The following is a 19,116-nucleotide window of genomic DNA, read 5'->3' on the forward strand; positions in this document are numbered from 1 at the left end:
TCAGGTCTTCAACAAATGAAGGGCCCTGTGGAAAACAGGCATAACTGATGATTTGGCCTTGAAATCCAAAGTTTCTTTAAATTTGGTCTAACTTGGCATGCAGACTGGTTCCATGTGTCAGAAACATTTGAATAATTGCCTTCTGATTTAAAGGCTTTGTTTTTGCCAACAAGCTTATGGCTTTAGGCTTAAGACTAAGACAACTGTTAAATGATCCTTAAAATTATTTCCTTTCTCCTCTGTTTAGAGTTAAATGAAGGTTCTCATATGATAAAATGGGCAGAGAAATTTGGATTCTCTGAAGGCCAAATCGTCACTTACACCTGTTTCCTGCCAGGCCCTTCAAACGATAATAAATCTCAATCCATTCAAAACTGACCAAGATAAAGGCATGAATTTTTTTTTATTATGCATTATTTTCTTTTTCCACCATAAATCATACAGCAATGGGGGTAAACAGGTCCATCAGTGATTATGGGGTGGGGTGGTTAGACGTAGATCCCCCCAAAAAGTCTTATTAGACAAAAACTTAACTCAAAACAGTCCAATGGTTCAAAAAATAACCTGAAGAAATCCATTCTTCTTTGCATATCTGAAAAATCTTCAATCTTCCCACCTAAATAAAGTTCACCAGAAAATTTCTAACTCCTTAAATGTTCCCTGTCTTGAACCTCTCCATCACTAATTTATGCCTGAGTACACCTCCCCCATCTGGATTCACACAGTCTTTGTCTTATCATTGAAGTGTTTTTTAACAATGTTCCATGCTTCCTTTGCCTTGCTCTTGACTTGTTCACCAGGAATTGAACGCTCTTCTATTGGTGTATTAGTAAATTTGAGTACTATTTCTTGATTTTGTTTTTAGTGTGTGGTACTTCCTTCCACAGACTGGGCATAATACACTCTATCCAATCTGCAGATTAATAAAGGATTAACCACAGACCTTGATCAGTAAAATACTTGAGAAAGAATATTAAAGAGGGCAAGGCTAATCTTTACAGCAATAAAACAAATAAGGAAACAAAAAGTTGGACTTATAAAGTAAAAAAAGATATGTACTAGAGAAATTACCTAATACTTTTGGTTTGGAAAACAAACCTTTGGGGGCTATGCAGTGTTTTGGCAGCCCCCAAAGATGGTTTGGTTTGCAAAACAGATCAGTTACTTAAGGCAGTTCCTGTAACATTTATGTTTTCACTGTAGTCAACCTTTTGGTTTTCAACCCTCTCTTACCGTCATAACAACATAATATTATTCGCAAGGAAGGGGGTTTTGCCTTCACTCAAACTATCAAATATTGTTGGCTTGCATATTTCACACTTGGACTGAAGTTCCCAATCCCTTGCCATTTTTCTTTCATATTTCTCCCACTTTCCTTCTTCCCACCATCTCACAAATACTTTTACTGTACTTTTACCCCAGTCCCTTTCCTCTTCTCCCACAGTGCGTGGCCCTTTTCTCCCACATTCCTGCAGTTCCATCGCCTGTCTCTACAAGCAGGCCCAAGTCTCTTCATGTAAAGAGGAAAGAACCTGGGAATGAGGTTGCAATCATGTCCTCTTTCTTCCCAGGGACGTATTTGAACTAAAAGAGAAACACCTTATAGAAGTGAGCACTCCTACTTTTGACTACAAAAATATGAATTCACAGAGTAAACAATGATTACAAAACCTGCTCCACCAGATCAATGCTGTGCACATCGGACAAGGTTCAAAGTTTGTGTACAGGCTACAGCCCTGCAGATTCTCTGTTCCTAGAGCTTTTCCTGCATTTCTTATAGCTACTACTTCCCCATGTGCACTTGGATCACAATCTTTAAACACTTGATTGAATCCCTCACCTTTAAAAACAAATATACAAGATCTTAAAGTCCGAGTAAATAGCTTCACTTCAACCTCTTCCCGTATAATATTACTTCATACATTGGAATTTGAACCCTCTGACTGTCTTTGCATTTTAGCCAAAGGCATCAGTTACCCATTTATATAAAGGAGCTGTGTGACTCTGGACCCCGGGGGGGTATTCCCCAGAATTCTTGGTGGGGGTGTGCTGCCCAGGTCTTCAAATCCCGACCCTATTTCAGACCTAAACATGCCATTTTCCACACCCGTTTTCAGACCTGATAATTATGCATCAGTGCTGAACGGAAGTTGACGCAAGGAGTAAAAGTAAGCTGGAATGACATAGTTTATCTATTTCTTTTTCTCGCCATCAGTTAGTCGTTCCAGTTACGTACTGAGAAGAAAAATATGTTTGTAAGCTTTCGTAAATGTTCCCAGTGCCCCAAAAACCCGACCTGATTTCAGATTGTAATTGTCAAAATCTATACCCTATTTCAGACCAAAACGGCTCAAAAACCATACCCTTTGGGACGGCACATACCTATATTCCTTATATAGGGGAGTAACCCCTCCCCCCCCCCCCCCCCCTGGGCTCTGGACTCAAAACCTTTACCTTGATATCCACTGCATAGAAAATATGGGCAAAATCTCTACCCACCTTCTTTCAACCAAAATGGCTAAAAATGCATTCACTTTAGGTTACGAAGTAGTGGGCCCACTTTTTCTAAGGGAAGGGGTGTTATACCCGGCACCACCTATTTGGTGAACAGGGATTAAAATTTACTAGCCCAAGTGTAAGATGAGACATCAATATTCTGCTTTCATGAAGCTTTCCTGATTAGTAAATCAATACGGAAAGCTAAGGTTTTCAAGTGGTCTAACTCTTGATAGGACAGGGCCTTGAGGTCTATACATGTGGAGGATGGGGTAAATCAAGAGACGAACATCGTCTTTGTGGCATGGTATTGCCTGGTGCCGTCTAGATATTACACCCCTTGGCTCATCATCGTTTCCCGAGTCGTTTTTGTACTGACCAACTATCTTGCCATCTTTAACAATAACCGATCCAAAAGGTCCCCCGAGTCCCTTAGACGCCCCTTCCTCGCTGAGTTCGATCGCACGAGACATAAATTTCTCTTTTTCCTCCTCAGACGGAACGTAAGCGGCCATCTTACGTAACCTACTCAGGCCTCCGTAAGGTGAGGGGGGAGTGGAGAGGGAGGGGTAGGGGAGGACGAGAAGAGGAGAGGAACTTTTCTTCCCTTTTCCCCTTCCTCTCGTCCCCCTCCCTCCCCCGGAAAAGCCAGGAGCTTGGAAAGGCCTGATGCTCAGGCTATCTTAACCGGGTTAGATAGGGCTCACGGAATGCGTGACCTGACCGCGACCGACTGACCTGATTTATCCCAGTGGAGTGAAGAAGGATACTCTGTACGGTAGCGAGGGACTGTGGGTAATAGGGTCCAGCTCCCTCGAGCGAACGAAAAACAAAATGGCGGCCGTGGTGGACCAAAACAAGGTATTTTTAAAATGAAACGATAGAAAGAAAAGAAAAAAAAGGCCTTCACGGGCAAGAGAGTGTTGCAAGTGGAGGCATTATTTAAATTCTAGAAACGATTTTTGGTCGATCTTCCATCGGTCACAACAGTTTTATTGCGATGGCGCTAGTTGTGTTATTTCGATCTCCTACACCAGCGCCGAGGGAAGATGAATACCACAAGGTAAGGAAACGCTCAATATTTTTTTCCAAAGAATAGTGGGTGTGTTGTTGAAAGAGAACTGCAATCGGAGCACCAAGCCCTTGAATTTATAATGGGTCATTCATTTATTATTCACACACCACCCCCCCCCCCCCCCCCACTGTTGAGGGCTTTTGTGTCTACCCCTATCAGAAATAATTTTTCAAGACCCCTTCAGAAATAAGATCAAAGTGCTGACACATTCCCCCTCAGGATAAAAGAAATAACTTTTAAAGACCCCCTCCCTCCCCCTCAGATTTCCCAGTCCCTCAATGGGAGGGGGGGGGGGGGGGTGCAGATATTAAATGGAATGGCCCAATAGTGGAAAGGTGGCCCTCATATGTGATAATAAGCTTTGCATGGGGAAAAGCTTAATAGTCTTTAGTTTAACTTTAACTCCAGTAATCTTTCATACTTAACTTCAGTGCCCAACGTTTTTTCCCCTTATTAAATCTTAGGTTTTATTGGATAATGGTTTTCAGCCATTCTCCCTTCCCGTGCTTTCATTCAAGTTTGGCAACCAGCAAGAACTCGTTCGGAAACTTGAAGAACCAAGTGAATATCAAGGTAACGTATGATCAGACTTAAAAAGTTTATTTCGTTTCCTTACATGTATCGTGAAAAGCAAGCTTAATGGATATTCGCTAAATTATCAAGGTGCATAGGAGTATTGAAACTTCAACCCCTTACCCCCCCCCCCCCCTTCCTTCTCCATCCCTGGGCATTTAAACTTTTGAAGGTTGGCTTGTTCGCTTGTCGCCTCTCAGGGCCAAAAGCCATTCAAATGCCCAATCGTAGCTTGAGTGCTCAAGTGTGTCGATCTCCTTGAGGGGAAATTTTCAGCTTTTAATCGATCACTATTCATGCTAATTACAGGTAGTACAGATATTTAAGCTTCACGTACCTAAAACCTGGGAAGAAACCCACACACCATTCTACATCGGTAGACAGTCAAATGCCTAGGCCAGGGCATGAGACGGTGTTGAAGGATCAAATTAATATTGATCGGCTTATAAAATTTGGATCTGTTTAGGTATGGTCCTTACAAGTCAGCGTGCAATTGAAGCTATAGAACACTGTGTGAGTGACTTCATATCACATGAAGGTTGGAGCTAGTTTTCTTCTTTTAAACATCAAACACAGCTTATTACATTACATGTAAACATCAGCATGCAGGTGACAGGCTTAACATCCCACTTCTGACACCATGTTTAATTTAAAGATTTTTGTAGCTCTTGCACATACGTACTTGCTGACCAAATTTTAAGCACTGTAATTCTAATTTGATGATGTCCTTACTCATTTCCTCAGTCTGGAGAACAAAGATTGCCAATGTTTGGCAAGAAAAAACAGTTTTTGTTGTAGGGAAAGCTACTGCAAAAGCAGGTACAGTAAATTATTTTCTCAATCAGTTAATGTACATCATGGTTGGCAGTATACTTCACTTTATTTTAGAATACATGATTGTATGAATACTAGTCCATAAACATCCTTTAAATGCCAGAAATGGAAATGTCAAAGTTGTACAGCACCGATTCACTTGTTATGTTTCTTCTAGCCAAAGAGAAGCTAGGACTAGAAAGTACTGGACATGAAGCTGGTAGTGCAGATGCTCTGGTGCCGATCATTCTGCAGTGTAAGATTTTAAACCCTTGTCATGAAGTATTTTATTGATGTAGCCTGCTAAGTTTGAATAACACAAAGTAATGTCTGTTTTCTTTGTTTTATCTCTAAAGCTGTTAAGCCAGGTGGTAATCCACTTTTATTTCCCTGTGGTAACTTGAGAAGGGAGACAATACCAACTGAGATGGCAAAAGCAGGTAATAATATTAGAAAGGCTGTTGTTTGGTTAGAAGCTGTTGGGCCATGCCACCAATAAATAGTGCAACTGTTAGCTAGATTTAAATTTAAGAGGATGACCAAAAGTAAAAGACAAAGGGGCAAGTCAAAATATTTCAGAAATTTAAAAATTGATGTTATAGAGTCCCTTTAGATCTTGTTTTTTCTTTTTTTCTTGTCAGTCTGGTTTTTGTATTTGCAGGTCTGCATGATCTACTTCCACATTTTTTCTTCTAAAGATATACTGCTCATGGAGACAAGCTAAGAAGCAGGATTTTCCTAGCTGATCACTCTAGGGTCCTGACAAGTGGTTTCATTTTGATAGGCCAAATTTGTTTGTAATAATTGACCCCAAAGAATTGACAGAGGCTTAATTTCAATAATAATTATTCCATTAGACACAACTGTGAATTAAAATTTCATGTGGTTTGACCAAAACAATTGTTTCTAGCACATTAGAAGATGGGATACTCCCCTACGTTATCTCAACACAACTGGTTCATTTTTTTTTTCTTTCACAGGAATAGCACTTGATGGTGTTCAGGTATATAGCACATGTGCTGATCCAACAATAAAGCAGGCTTTGCAAGATTTTATCATGGAAAAGGTACTTGCAATAGTTCTTAATACCAGCAAATTTTTATCCTACATTTGGTTAATAACCCAATGTGTTTGACAACTAGGTAGTTCCAAAACATATCCCTGATGGAAGGATGTTTTCCAAGACCCCACTACCCATCTGGAAATTCCCATTTTGTTTTTGTTTTTGTCCTGACCCCCCCCCCCCCCCCAACCCCCTCCTGGAATTCCAATCCCTTCTTGGGGGAGGGGATATTGAACTACACAATTCACTATCAACGTAGCTCTGAAAATATTCTGGTTCTATTTTGGTTATTGAAACAGAAGCATAAGTGGATGTCATCAGCAGTCCTTTTCAGGTCAACTCTCATCCTGTTAATTATTCTAGATAGACTATCAAGACCGCTGGTTTTTAACCATTAATTTTACTGTGAGGTGTTCAAAATAACAACGGCTAACAAACTTCTCACCAAATACCTAGGGTCCTCCATTGTATGCTGTCTTTTTCAGTCCCTCAGGAGTTAATTTTATAGAAGAGATTCTTTCTGCCTTTTCTGAATGGTGGAATGGAGTCAAGGTAAGTTGTTATTTATAGAATGAGGCTCAGAAAAAAAGGCGACACCAAAAAAATAAAAGAACATTTGTCATTCTTTCAGCAAAGTGACAGTACGTAGGTATTCTACTTGTGGATGTGTCTGGGAAAATTAAACATCAGACTGTCTTGCAATTCATGCCAAGATTGCACTGTTAGTGGGAAAGGGAAGGCTTTCATTCTTTCCTCAAAGTAAACACTGGACAGCAGAGGTGTCTTACACATGTATTTGAAAACTTTGGTCACGCCATTTTGCCCACCCCCGACTGACTTCCCCTGGGTCTCTGAGAATGACATACTAGAGGCTGAACTGCAACATTGTTTCGTTTCATAGCTTGTTGCGATTGGCAAGACAACAGCAGAAGCAATGAAAAGCAAACAGTGGACAGTAACAGCAGTAGCAGACCAACCTAATCATCAAGCTTTGGCTCAGTGTATTGTGGACAGCACAAGAGACAAGAAATAAGAGCCAGTGCTCTGTACAATAGTGACATGCATTTGTGAAAAGGTGTACAAAGTTGAACATTGCAAAGGTAGTGGTTTTGCCAATACAGACCAAACATTCCCTTTTGATAAAGGTTCCATTGTGGAAACATTGTAGGCCATGCATTTCAATTTTGAACAGTTTAAAACCCAGATCAGTGATGTATGTCAAGCAGTATGCATTCTCATGATTATTGCGAGTCACTGCTATTACTGACATCAAACTGTGATCAGAATGATATCCACTACGATGGAAGTTGACCGTTGTGGAAGTGCCTTGTGTGCCTTTGAATAACTTAGAAATGCTGCAGCTAGAAACCAATCATTGCTGATACTTTACATTTAATCATAATGTAGGAATCAGTGGACCCACCAAACAAAACATGGGAAGACAATGGACAAAACCCACCAATGTCTGCCCACAACCATGTGCTTTTGAATACACTTATAACCAAAGTCCTCCATCGCATACTAATAATTATTAATAATATTTTTTGACAGCAGTGTAAATTCCAACTGTTGGTTATGGTGCACAGCAAAAGAAGGTACTTATTCACGCACTCTCAAAAATGATGACATTTGCAAAAATTAATATTGTAGCCAATAGTAATGACATAAAAGAACGAATTCCTTGTTCTTTATTGTAGTAAACTTGATGCTACATCTTTTCTCTCTTTTGTTTAATGGTAACTGGTAAATAAACTGTTTTTCTGACTACACATGATAAACAGAGAAAAACATCTAGCAACCATTTTATGCTAGAGCTAAATTAGAAGCCGTGAACCGACACTGTTATGATGTTGTAACTTTGAATTTAAGTGGAGCGCTAAATGTCCTCAAAAATCTAAAACTGCTAGACTGACTATTTTGCCAGGAAGACTGGATATCATGTACAGAATGAAATTCTGTATTTTTATTTACCTGAAAGCTTAGATTCTAAGACTTGGCACAGTACTAACGCCCTGAAAAACAATGCACCTGTAGGTTGTAAGGGTCCAGTGAAAATAGAGCTTTTGAAAGGTGCAGGTCTAATGTTTTGTTTTGCAGGTATGCAGAACTATTTACAGTGAGGTACAGTGTTGCAGAAATTTTGTTTAAATGCACAGGTCATACTTAAATGCTACACCAAAGTAGTTTGCTAAAGCATTTTGGAACCAAGCATAAAGCTTGAAAAGTAAGGGTCTCACTTTGCAAGATTTTGACGTAAGATAGAAAAACTTAAAATGCACTGTTAGTCAAAAGATCTTGAGTCTGTTTACTGTTTCTCTACCGCAAGCATGTGCGGTAAGTTGTTACTTTACAGTCTTCCTTTTGAGAATGTTTTCTGCTTGTGAAAACTATGAAAGCATCAGATAGTGATCCAGTGATGATGGATCTTAGGTTGCATCCTGTCTGCTTATCTGTTCTTCTGCAATCTGTCAATGATCCTCTCCAGTACACGCTTGGCCTCACACATGGGAAAATTTCTCATGTCATAGTACTGAGGTGCAAACTTTACTAGCCTGTAGAAAAAAGGAATAATAATTATTATGTTCTTGTGAAACTCGACTTCAAACCAAAAATGCTTATGCGGTTTCTCTATCCTCAGTTATTTAACAATCCCACTAATTTTTTTTACTACAGTCAAACCTGTATTAGGCGGTCACCCTCGGGGAATGGCTAAGTGACCGCTTAATACAGGTTGCACAGAATACATGTCAAACACAATAAAAACAACATTTTATATAACATTTGATAACTTAGTGTACAGTTTATGCGCCAAAGCGCTCAAAATATCACTTACTTGGTTAAGAAAGTTTGGCGATAAAATGGTATGACAAAGCAGATTATGGTACAGAAACGGACTAAGAAAACATTAACACCACGATTGTGGAGCTCATTAGAAACTCAATTGCCTGGCACGCTATTTGTTACCATATTTAAGTGGTTTACTTTTACAAAGTGGCCTTTTAAAACAGGTTTGATGTGATGTCTTACAAGATTTTATCAACTTAATAAATGTACAGTAGATGTAGATGTAGATGAAACACATTTTACGGTCAGCAAAGTTCCAAATTGTCTTGATGTCTGTACCGGTGATCATTACTATTACATTACATCACAAGATACAGTCAGGCACTACAAAATGCAGTCATACAGTTATCCTCCTTGCTTTTTATGTTTATTGAATGACAAAAAGTCTCAAGAGTTTACATTTGAGTACAATTGAAATCTAAGATTTTTTCTTTCCACTGGCACCTTTCTGAGAATCCCCCCCCCCCCCCTCAAAAAAAAAAAGATCCCATTGATTTCATATTTTCGTCCACACAGTTTTCCTCCTCTGCATACGAAAACAACAATTATTTACTGAGGAATGGAGAAATTGTGAGACTAGTGTTCCTGAGTTGAAGTCACAGCCTAACTTTTCTCAGTCTCCCATCTGGTACAGTATTGTACCCAACCCCGAAGGGAAATTTGACACTTTTACACAACTCAAACACGGAGAAAAATTGATAACAAATTTTTGTTTGATTTTCATACGAGAACAATATGAAAATTTGATCAAGCAAATAAGAAGAAAAATCTGTCATATTATACTGTACAATTAAAGAATAACAAAAGAATGAACTCTTTTTCAAAAAGTATGTTTTGGTAAAAAATAAAAACTGTCAGTAACTAAGAGTTCAGTAGAAAGCCACGATTAAGAAACAACCAGTTACTTAATGTGTATGTTCCCTTCATCTTCCATAATCTGGGCACCTGATCTACCTATAATATATTGTATGTATTGAGAGCTTCTAAGGTCTTACCAATCAGCCTTGATGTCAGTGCAGGTCCGAATGTAGTTCTTTGTAGTCAAGACAAACTCATTGTACAGCACCCATTCTGGCTTATGGTCCAAACAAGTTGATGGATGCAGTTGTACAACCTGGAATTCAACCAACCAGCCTCCTCAGAAATAATTATAACAGCATGCAAGATTTCTTTACTATGTAACCCCACACAACATAAAAATTAATTTAATTTGTTATACATGTACACTGTACAGCTTTAGCTCCAAAACCTGTGGATAAAGTGAATTCTAAGGGTAGTTTTTTACTAAGCAGTACTTTCCTGTGGTGCTGTTTAGTCTCAGTACTTTTGTGTATACAAGGTGGTTATCACTTTTGAGTTTGAGGATGAAATTAAGTGTGACCATTCAGTTGAAAACTGTTGAGCAGTTGAGCAGTACTGCAGTCCTTTTGGTATGCTGTATGAAGTGGTTGCAGCTTTTGAATGAAAACCATTCAGCAGAATTTTCCTGTAGTAGCCTATTCTAGGTGTTTAGATAGTGGAGAGTGGTGCAAAGAAAATTTCAATGCGAGCAAGTAATAAAGCAAGAAGACAGGAGAGAAGGCAATAATCTATTTTGTTTGCACGCTGGTTTTCACTACTATGTACCCACTAGCTGAATGTGTGGAACAGGATGATGTGGTTCTAACTTTTTTGAGACTAAGGACGAAATCCTAGTGTGTTCATTCAGATGAAAACTGAAGTACTGAAGTGAACTTTTCTTTGATGGTGTACACCAATAATTTTGTCAAATTTTGCTGAATGCAAATCTACAGCTGAGAGTTTTTTTTTTTCTTTCATTTCTACAAAAAGAAAAGTTGTACTAATGAGACTAATACTGACCTGATTGTCCTTGACGGTGAGATAGTGTCCAGACCTCTCCAGGTGAGCTACCTACTCGTCAGTAGAACAGTGAAGTGGGAGGGCAGGGTGGGATTCACAGATTTTATGGTCAGTATCTGAGGTACTTCAAATGAAATTACTGTATCAGTCAGGGGAACAATGCTGATTTTCGCATGTACTTATGTACAAGAGCCTAGCTATTAGAATCTCCAAAGCTTGCTGCCTTGTTGTGAAATCCTCTCTGATCCAGAATCTGATAGAATTAATTGTGGCAGCTTCATAAGCCAATTTTCAGATATTCAGATATACCAAAAAAGACTGCTGTTCCCCTGACTGGTAACTAACTTACTATTTAATAATAAGGTGCAGTAAACAAATTTGAAACTCTAGATCTAGACTACACATTCTTCAAAGTTGTTGTAAAATTCACCTCTTTGTTTCGGCACATAATTATTGGCACGTACATTGTGAGCTTCCCTGTTTATTGTACCTTGAACCACAAAATTTATGTTAACAGGAAATTATGAGAGCATAAAAACAACACCACACAATTTGCATTTTCTTAACTAGTTTGTCCAAGACTGCAGTATGGGCAATACAGTGCAGTGATATGAATTCCAACGATAGAGTACTGTACTAACTGAATAAAACAACAGGCCTCACAAGAAAATGGCATTCAGTGTGGTTTAACGATAAACAGAAACATTTTTGCTGTGTTCAGTGTTAAGAAGGTCTCCTGTATGCTGAGACAGCAGACGGGAGTTGCATGGGTTTTTGAAGCAAACGCCATTTTCAATAAGGACTGCATGTATGTGTGGTTACGGTACCTGCATAAAAAATCCAGCCACCAGAGCCTTCCTGATGTTAAGGTAGTAATCACGACTGTTGAAGTCTGTGCTGCGACGTGCGAGGTTGAATCTGTCCATAATTCTAGTGAGTTGTTCTCTTACATTGTCGGCAGACTTGAGTGATCGATGCTGAATAAAATTGTCATAACACCACTGGGTATCGTCATGGTCTGCAGGCAAAGAGAAAACAAGAAGGTTATGGTGTGTGATAACTTTGTGAAAATCCCAAAAAGCACAAGATCAGAATAGGCAAGGGTAACTTACTTTGTTTGTATGCATGGTAAACATTGAGCAAGGTCAGATGGTCACCATCAATGTGAGCAAACTTCATCTTAGATTCATCAGCAGCTTTCTTTGCTTCGTTTGGCCTCAGAAAAACTTGAGGAACTAAACAACAATAATGATCATAAGGACAATAAATTGATTACTTCAGTTGAGGGTATGTGCAACACAGCTCAATCATATATAACTCTTTTTCCTCAGAAAAGATTCAAAACAAAATAATATTTTGTAATATTTTTTTGTATTTCTTTTTTTTTTACAAAAACTGTTATCAAGATCTTGCAACTTGATTCCAAATCTGTAAGTAAAAATAGCAAAATTACTACAACATACTTAACATTAATTTTCTGTACTGGTGCTGTAGCAAGAGGATGTTCAATGATATAAACAACATCTCAGTCAAACTTTAAACCGTTACTTTATCTTGAACTTTACTAAATGAAAGGATAGAGCTTGTTAAACAACAAACAAGTTATGCATTATGTTCCATGTACCCTTTACATGTGACATAATTATACAAGAACTTCATGTAGTTTATCACAAGAAAGGTTGTCAACCTCCAAAGTTAAAAGGGAAGCATCACGGGTTTTTTGATATCTTTTGTTAAAAATGATGAAATAAGACCTTCACTCCGCTGCAAATAATTCTAGAATGAAGAGAGGAAAGAAATCAACTCGATTCTTGAAAGGAACAACTTGTGATCTGTTCTAGCGCATTTCGGAAACAAAAATGCGGGAACTTGAAAAACATTAGCCTAATATTTTTCAAGTTTCGATCCATACCAGCCTACTCTGTCTCTGAGCAGAGGCACTAATCGGCATTTGTTGCACTGGGGTGATAATTTATAACAAACTTGACAATTATTTTGTTGTTTCTGTTGACTGACAAACATTTTTGGGTTTTGAAATGTGTAGTTCCAGAAAATATCCATACCCCCACCACGGAGGGAATTTCACATAGGACCCCCCCACCCCCCAGGATTTTCCATTTTTGAGGTATTTTTTTAACCCCCCCACCCCTTCGGAAATTCCTCAAATACAGAAATACACCCCCACCCCCCTCTGGAAAAGTTTTATTTCAAAAGAACGCCTCATAAAACAGTTTGATGTGAACATTTCAGAAATAACAAGGACTGCCTACACGAGGAGAAAATATACGTTATCGAAGAGCGCGCGTGCTGTTCAATTTCACAGATAGAGTTTGCCAAAAAGCTCTTGATACTGAAATAATTGTTGTGTTTTATATTTACCTGTGGTCATTGACATCAAACTTTACCATTAGCTTCGCCGAAGATTTTAAATCTAAATTGTTGGAATAAGTCCGGCAATGCAAAAAACATGTGTTTGTATTTAATTTGCATATGTCATGTTTACGTTCCTATGCAAATTTGTAGGAGATCAAAAGGATTATCGCTTTAGTTCTACTCAATCAATATTTCTTATGGTAATCGTTAAGTCTAGTTATTTTAGTCAATAGTTTTCCTATTGAATCGGAATAGCTTCGACAAAATAAGCATTAGCAGGGCAGGGAGAAAAATTGACCTTCCAGATCGTAACTTGAAACCGCAGACGAAATGGAGCCGAAAAACGAAATTAGCAAGTTCACGTTCTTATGCAAATTTTGTATGAGATCAATAACGCATTAAAAGATTGTTGAATTGGCTCTATTTTGCTGAATTTTGGCATAGAAATTAAGTTAATAGTTTTGGAGTTTGAGTTGAAATACTTTGGGCAAAATAAGTTTTTACACGGGTCAGTTTTGACAAACTGATCAATTGATCCCGGCAATTGACCTTTGCCCGTAACTTTATGCAAAAATAACAAACAAATATTTCAATGTTTTATGTAAAATTGGGGCATTCACTTTACAGCCATACAAAAGTTTCCTTTTTAAACATTGGTACAAATAATTTCAATTGTAGCCAGTGAACAATAATTTTCTACGCAAGAAAGTTTCACAAACACAGTTTTATAATAACTGAGTCACGCAACGCAGACAAAGATTTCTTGTCTCACTTGGACTACTTCGCTTACAAAGGCTTTTCGGAGAAAGGAAACATGTTTTTAATGTAACAAGGGTTTCTTTAAAACAGTTAAATAAAGTTACGTCTTCAAGAAAGATCTACGAAGTTGCTAAGTTGGTAAGTTACAATTTTGAACAACTATGTCTGACATGAACGTGAAGTTGACCCTCTGGAAACTTATCCAACCATTCACCCCTCCTCCCCTCTGGAATTTCCTGGGCCATTGACCCCCCCACCCCTCTGGAATTTCCAATTCCCTCCGTGGTGGGGGTATGGATATTTTCTGGAACCACACAATGACAGCAAATTTGCGCGATACTTCTCCTTTAAGTGGTGACAATTACTTTGTTCTTGCATCACATGGTGATACCTGTAGTTGATAGTGTTACATTACCTGACAGCATAGCTGTGATGGAGAGGATTTCATTGGAACAGTTATGCTCACAGCTAGCGATCACCATCTTGGCCAGCTGTGGATCCAGAGGGAACTCAGCCATCATTGATCCCAGGGAAGTAAGGTCACCACTATCATCAAGAGCACCCAGGTAGTTCAAAAGTTCGAGGGCTCTCATCAAGGTCTCTGGTGCTAAGAAGGATAAACACGCAGAAAATTGACTGTACAGTTTTGGCGGGGGGGGGGGGGGGGGGGGAGAAAAGAAGAGAGGTACAGCGTACTGCTATGTCCCTTCCCCACCCCCTAAAGGGTATCAAAGAACCAATAACCAAGAAGCATTATAGTGTAATAAGATAATTTTGATAATAATTATCATAAATTTCTACCCAAACTTGGAATGGATAATACCAGGAGAATGTATAAATGGCACTTTGCATGGTCAGCGGTTTATCATTTTAAAAGACTGCAATCAGCATAAGGATGATTATATAGTTTCAACAATAAATTATTCAGGAGCCAAGAGGGATCTTTTTACATGTACATGGAAGCTGTGAAAACAACAAACATACCAGGAGGGTCCATAAAGTCAAAATGCACCAAGTCATCAATGCCCAACTTCTTCAGCTGAAGCACCACTGTACCAAGGTTGGACCTGAGGATTTCAGGATATGTGTTGTCTTGCATTTCATTCTGATAAGCCTTCTCGGTATACAGCCTAAAACACTTGCCAGGGCGTGTACGGCCAGCACGACCTGCCCTCTGCTGTGAACTGGCTTTTGAGATGGCAGAAACCAGCAGGGACTCTACACGGATGCGAGGGTTGTACACCTGTACGTACAGAATATGTTTAAACAGTCAAAGAGACCCAAAAGGTACATGTACATGTATATGAATAATTATGTATCTGATGATGTAAACAACAGTCCTAGCCAAGGAGACTGAGAAGACGTGGGAAGTTAGAACCAAGATAGCCATAGTTTTTATTGGAGGCACTTAGTAACCTAAGGTACACTGTACAAATAAGAACACCCTTGGGATCTCTTTCAATGTTCTACAGTTAGGTTGCACTGTGGGTTACTTTGGGCAACTTTTTGATGCTTGGCACCCACAGAAATAACAAATATAAAGACAGAAGACCCTGCCGATATTTTCAACATCATCACCACCACTACCGCCATCATCATCAACATCATCACCAACAACATCGTACATTTCTAGGGCACATGGCCTTCTAAAGCAAGAAAAATTATTTTCAGCAATGATCTTGTAAATCTGGATTTTTTAACCACAACTGTTTCTAATCTCGCAATCTGATTGGCTAATTTTCCATTGTCGATAAGAGTCTAGACGCTGCTCGCGTCAATCAGCGTGTGGAAATTTTGACAGTTGATGTAAAAATTTTCTTTGACGCTGATATTTTGGTAAAAATAAATTGAATGTGGTTTTGCATTGTCTGTACTCAAAAATTTGTTGTTTTGACCACTGTTATGACGAATATTGTTGTCGATAAGAGTACAGACAATGCCAAACCACATTCGATTTGCTAAACTCACTCATACAACAAAATACCCCCTCTTTTCTTAAATTAAGCCCTACTGAAAGAAAGGAATAGGACAACTAAATGCCTGGGTGATGTCTACGCTGTATTCAGTAGTGATCTCCCTGCATCATTCAAACAGCAAATAAAGCAAAATGGCAAAACTCAGGTATTGATAATGACTTTCTGCTTCACATTTTTATAAAAACAAACCTTCTGTTTTGAAAATCCAGGATCAATAACAAACACAACACCATCTATAGTGAGGGATGTCTCAGCTATGTTAGTTGACACCACACATTTACGGCCGATTGCACCATTGGGTCTCTTAGGTGGGGCAGGGTCAAAGATTCTTTGCTGCTGAGCAGGAGGAAGAGTGGAATACAATGGAATGCAGCGTAACTCTCCAATTTCTGGGCCTAGGTTATCTATTTCTTTCTTTAACCTCTTACAAGCTTCCTCGATTTCCTGCAGAACACAAGACAAACAAACGCATTTAGTTCATGACCAAAGCTAGTAACATTTCTTGTAACCAACCCTCCACAGATCATGCTTAGAATGGCAGTTCAACACTACTGTGACTTTCTATCAGTCCAGAAAAAATAGTTGTGTTCTTACAGTCATGTTTTATCCTTTTTCACTCCTGATATTTTTCTTAACATTATGTGTACATGTAAGTTGTTAAATTCAATTTCTTTACCCTTTCGTTTCCAAGGAAAAGCTTCATGCAGTTTGAAACTGAAAACATTTATCTATTTCATTTCTAACAAAAAATAAAGGCAATAAAAAGGAAAACAAAACTACACGTAAAGAGCACATAAGAAGCTGGAAACACACCTCTTGGCCAGTGAGAAAGAGCAAAATGTCGCCTTCAACGTCTTCACTCATGTGAATCTGAACCACAGTCCTTATCGCTGCTTCTAGATAATCACGCTCAGGTTCAGGTGTGTAGAATATCTCTACAGGGTGTGTCCGGCCAGGTATTGTCATGAGTGGAGCTTTGTCAAAGTACTCTTGAAATTTTCCAGCATCTAAGGTGGCACTCATGACAATGATCTTGAGGTCATGTCTTTGACGCACAACCTATACAAGTACAATAGCATTTTTATTTAGTGATACATCAGTTTTGTAGTCTGGTAAGTGACATGCATGAGTGCATTGGACTAAAATCGTGTTGTTTGTGTACCTCTTTCAGAAGACCCATTAAGATGTCGGTGGCAAGCGTTCTTTCATGAGCTTCATCAAGTAAAATAACAGCATAACGGTCAAGGAGAGGATCTGTCATAGCCTCCCGTAACAACATACCATCTGTCATGTACCTGCAATGAGAGTGAATTCAGAGATCCAAACAAAAATTCAGTGCCTCAGTGATCCTCCTTATTACAGGTTAGGTAAACTGCTTGCAACTCCACCCCATAGGAAAATGCAGTGTTACAGAAACCTCACATTCACTGATATTAATTACATTATTTTCAAACTAAATTTAATTAATGATATTATTCTGATACATTTTTAACCAGTCATGCAATTCGACTTTAAAATAATTTATACTTACTTCAGCACTGTTCTAGGGCTTGTGCAATCTTCAAATCGAATGGTATAGCCAACTTCCTGGCCAATCATCACATCCAACTCATCAGCCACACGTTGGGCTACACTCATGGCTGCCACTCTTCTTGGTTGTGTACACGCCACAGCCTTGCGCTTATCAATGCGAGTTTCTAGACACCATTGAGGAATCTGTACATGCAAATATCAACACATGAAAACTTTTAAAGGTGTTGATTTTACTACACCAGGCACGCAAGAGAAAAATTAACCACAAATATAATAATACACATATAAATGAATACATTTTCTTCAACGCCTTTCCATGGGAACATGTACAATGTAAATAAAAAGGAACTCGTCATATCCCACACAAAAGCAATGGACAAATAAATTAATTTATTAACAGTATCTATTTCTAAACAAAATTTGTTAAGTAAACATACATGTAACCAATGCTCTTGAAAATCTAGCAGTACCTTGCCAGCCACAACCTCATTTTATTTATTTCATTTATTAGCTTAGCCAAGGACAATACAAATAAATACAAATAAATTTGAATAATGGTGACACAGACCCTACATGTACAAGTACTAATAATTCTAGTATGTATAGCCTGTGGTACAATTTTTACCTGGGTGGTTTTTCCAGATCCTGTTTCACCGACAAGAACAAAAACCTGGTGTTCTTTCATGCCTTCCATAAACTTCTCCCTGTACTCCCATACTGGTAGTTCAATTCTCTTCTTCAGAATGTCAAAATATCTGTCTGTGAACAACTTTCCATTGAATGGATTAATCTTTCCATGCAGGTTACTGGGATTACTGATTAGAGAGAAAATTATTCATAAAATGAATAAAATAATTATTGGTCTCAAGTAGTGTAATCTTTAGTTTCGGCATGTCTACCAGCTAAATCCAAGTGCTAGAGGGTCATTCAATCCCCCCTCCCCCCAGACTCTATTTTGATGACTCACGAGGTCAAAATGCCCTCTTGAAAGGCAACAACAAAAACAAAAAAAGAAATAGACTTTTGGCTTGCCTTCCCCTCTTCTGGGCATAATAAAAAAATCCACAATCCTCTTCAGAAAATCTCACCAATAGGTGGCGGGAGGGGGGGGGGGGGGGGATATGGATACAGCATGCATGGCATGCAAATATTATTATGGCCAATGTTGTAGTAGTGAGTGGTAAATTTCACATTTTCAGGGAGTTCAATCGGGCTTTAAACAGACTACATGAATGAAATAAATCAGTATTCTGCTATATGTACACTATCAAGTGAACAGCTTTCAAATTTAAGGATTCTATATTCTGTACAATAATATTCGCTTCCCCCTTTCTCACTTTGCAAACTGGTCTTATTGTACACTCTTAAAATGAAAGAGAAACATTGCATTGCGATCAAAAGTATTCCCACAGAGATCACTGAACTTTACCGCCACTACAAAATCAAGCAAGGTTAATGAGCTCGAGGTCCAAAGGTATCCTAATGTTTTTTTCATTCGCAATTTGTATTAAGCTTACCTCAACTCTTCTTTTATCCTTTTAGCGGTAGTCAGCGAACTAGAAGAACTCCCATCGACGTCTAACCTTCTTTTCGACATCTTGAATTGATACCGAACCGCAAATAACTTCCAAAACCTCCAAAAAAGAACACTTTTACCGTGTAAAATTACCTACCATGTTCGCCGGTAAAAAAAGCAAAGAGCGAAGAGCACGCGCTTAGATCCTGTTCCCATAACTCTTTGCCATCACACA

The 19,116-nt window shown here is 38.6% G+C and overlaps 2 protein-coding genes and 1 pseudogene across 5 annotated transcripts; 1 reads left to right on the plus strand and 2 right to left on the minus strand.

Annotated features, from left to right (window-relative positions):
* Positions 1-384: 384 nt before the first annotated feature.
* Positions 385-3,205, minus strand: LOC146464783 (uncharacterized; annotated as a pseudogene). Its single transcript, XR_014868411.1, has 3 exons — positions 2,876-3,205; positions 1,672-1,840; positions 385-913 (listed from the first exon to the last, which is right to left on the minus strand). The product of XR_014868411.1 is annotated as an uncharacterized LOC146464783 (transcript).
* A 97-nt stretch (positions 3,206-3,302) lies between these two features.
* Positions 3,303-7,556, plus strand: LOC146464784 (uroporphyrinogen-III synthase-like). 2 transcript variants are annotated; one of them, XM_085129534.1, is made up of 9 exons: positions 3,304-3,559; positions 4,036-4,144; positions 4,611-4,682; positions 4,889-4,963; positions 5,136-5,213; positions 5,314-5,397; positions 5,938-6,023; positions 6,477-6,572; positions 6,922-7,556. In XM_085129534.1, exons 1-9 carry the CDS (start codon positions 3,497-3,499, stop codon positions 7,051-7,053), a joined length of 795 nt encoding a protein of 264 aa, XP_084985660.1. In that variant the 5' UTR covers positions 3,304-3,496; the 3' UTR covers positions 7,054-7,556. The 2 variants fall into 2 exon arrangements, with proteins under 2 accessions (XP_084985661.1, XP_084985660.1); XM_085129535.1 differs by lacking the exon at positions 4,611-4,682 and having other exon boundaries at positions 3,303-3,559.
* A 138-nt stretch (positions 7,557-7,694) lies between these two features.
* Positions 7,695-19,102, minus strand: LOC146464785 (putative pre-mRNA-splicing factor ATP-dependent RNA helicase PRP1). Of its 2 annotated transcripts, none has more exons than XR_014868450.1 (13): positions 18,883-19,102; positions 17,991-18,180; positions 17,364-17,548; positions 16,995-17,127; positions 16,646-16,891; positions 16,022-16,276; positions 14,841-15,099; positions 14,272-14,463; positions 11,837-11,959; positions 11,552-11,742; positions 10,725-10,848; positions 9,860-9,978; positions 7,695-8,572 (listed from the first exon to the last, which is right to left on the minus strand). XR_014868450.1 is itself a non-coding variant. In XM_085129517.1 (13 exons), the coding sequence occupies exons 1-13, from the start codon at positions 18,960-18,962 to the stop codon at positions 8,467-8,469; spliced, it is 2,130 nt and encodes a 709-aa protein (XP_084985643.1). In that variant the 5' UTR covers positions 18,963-19,098; the 3' UTR covers positions 7,695-8,466. The 2 variants fall into 2 exon arrangements, 1 of the variants encoding a protein (XP_084985643.1); XM_085129517.1 differs by having other exon boundaries at positions 10,725-10,775; positions 18,883-19,098.
* Between the last annotated feature and the right edge of the window lie 14 nt (positions 19,103-19,116).

The sequence above is a fragment of the Pavona decussata genome, unplaced genomic scaffold (genome assembly GCF_977016875.1).
Source record: "Pavona decussata unplaced genomic scaffold, jaPavDecu1.1 SCAFFOLD_161, whole genome shotgun sequence".
In the NCBI taxonomy this organism is placed as follows: domain Eukaryota; kingdom Metazoa; phylum Cnidaria; class Anthozoa; order Scleractinia; family Agariciidae; genus Pavona; species Pavona decussata.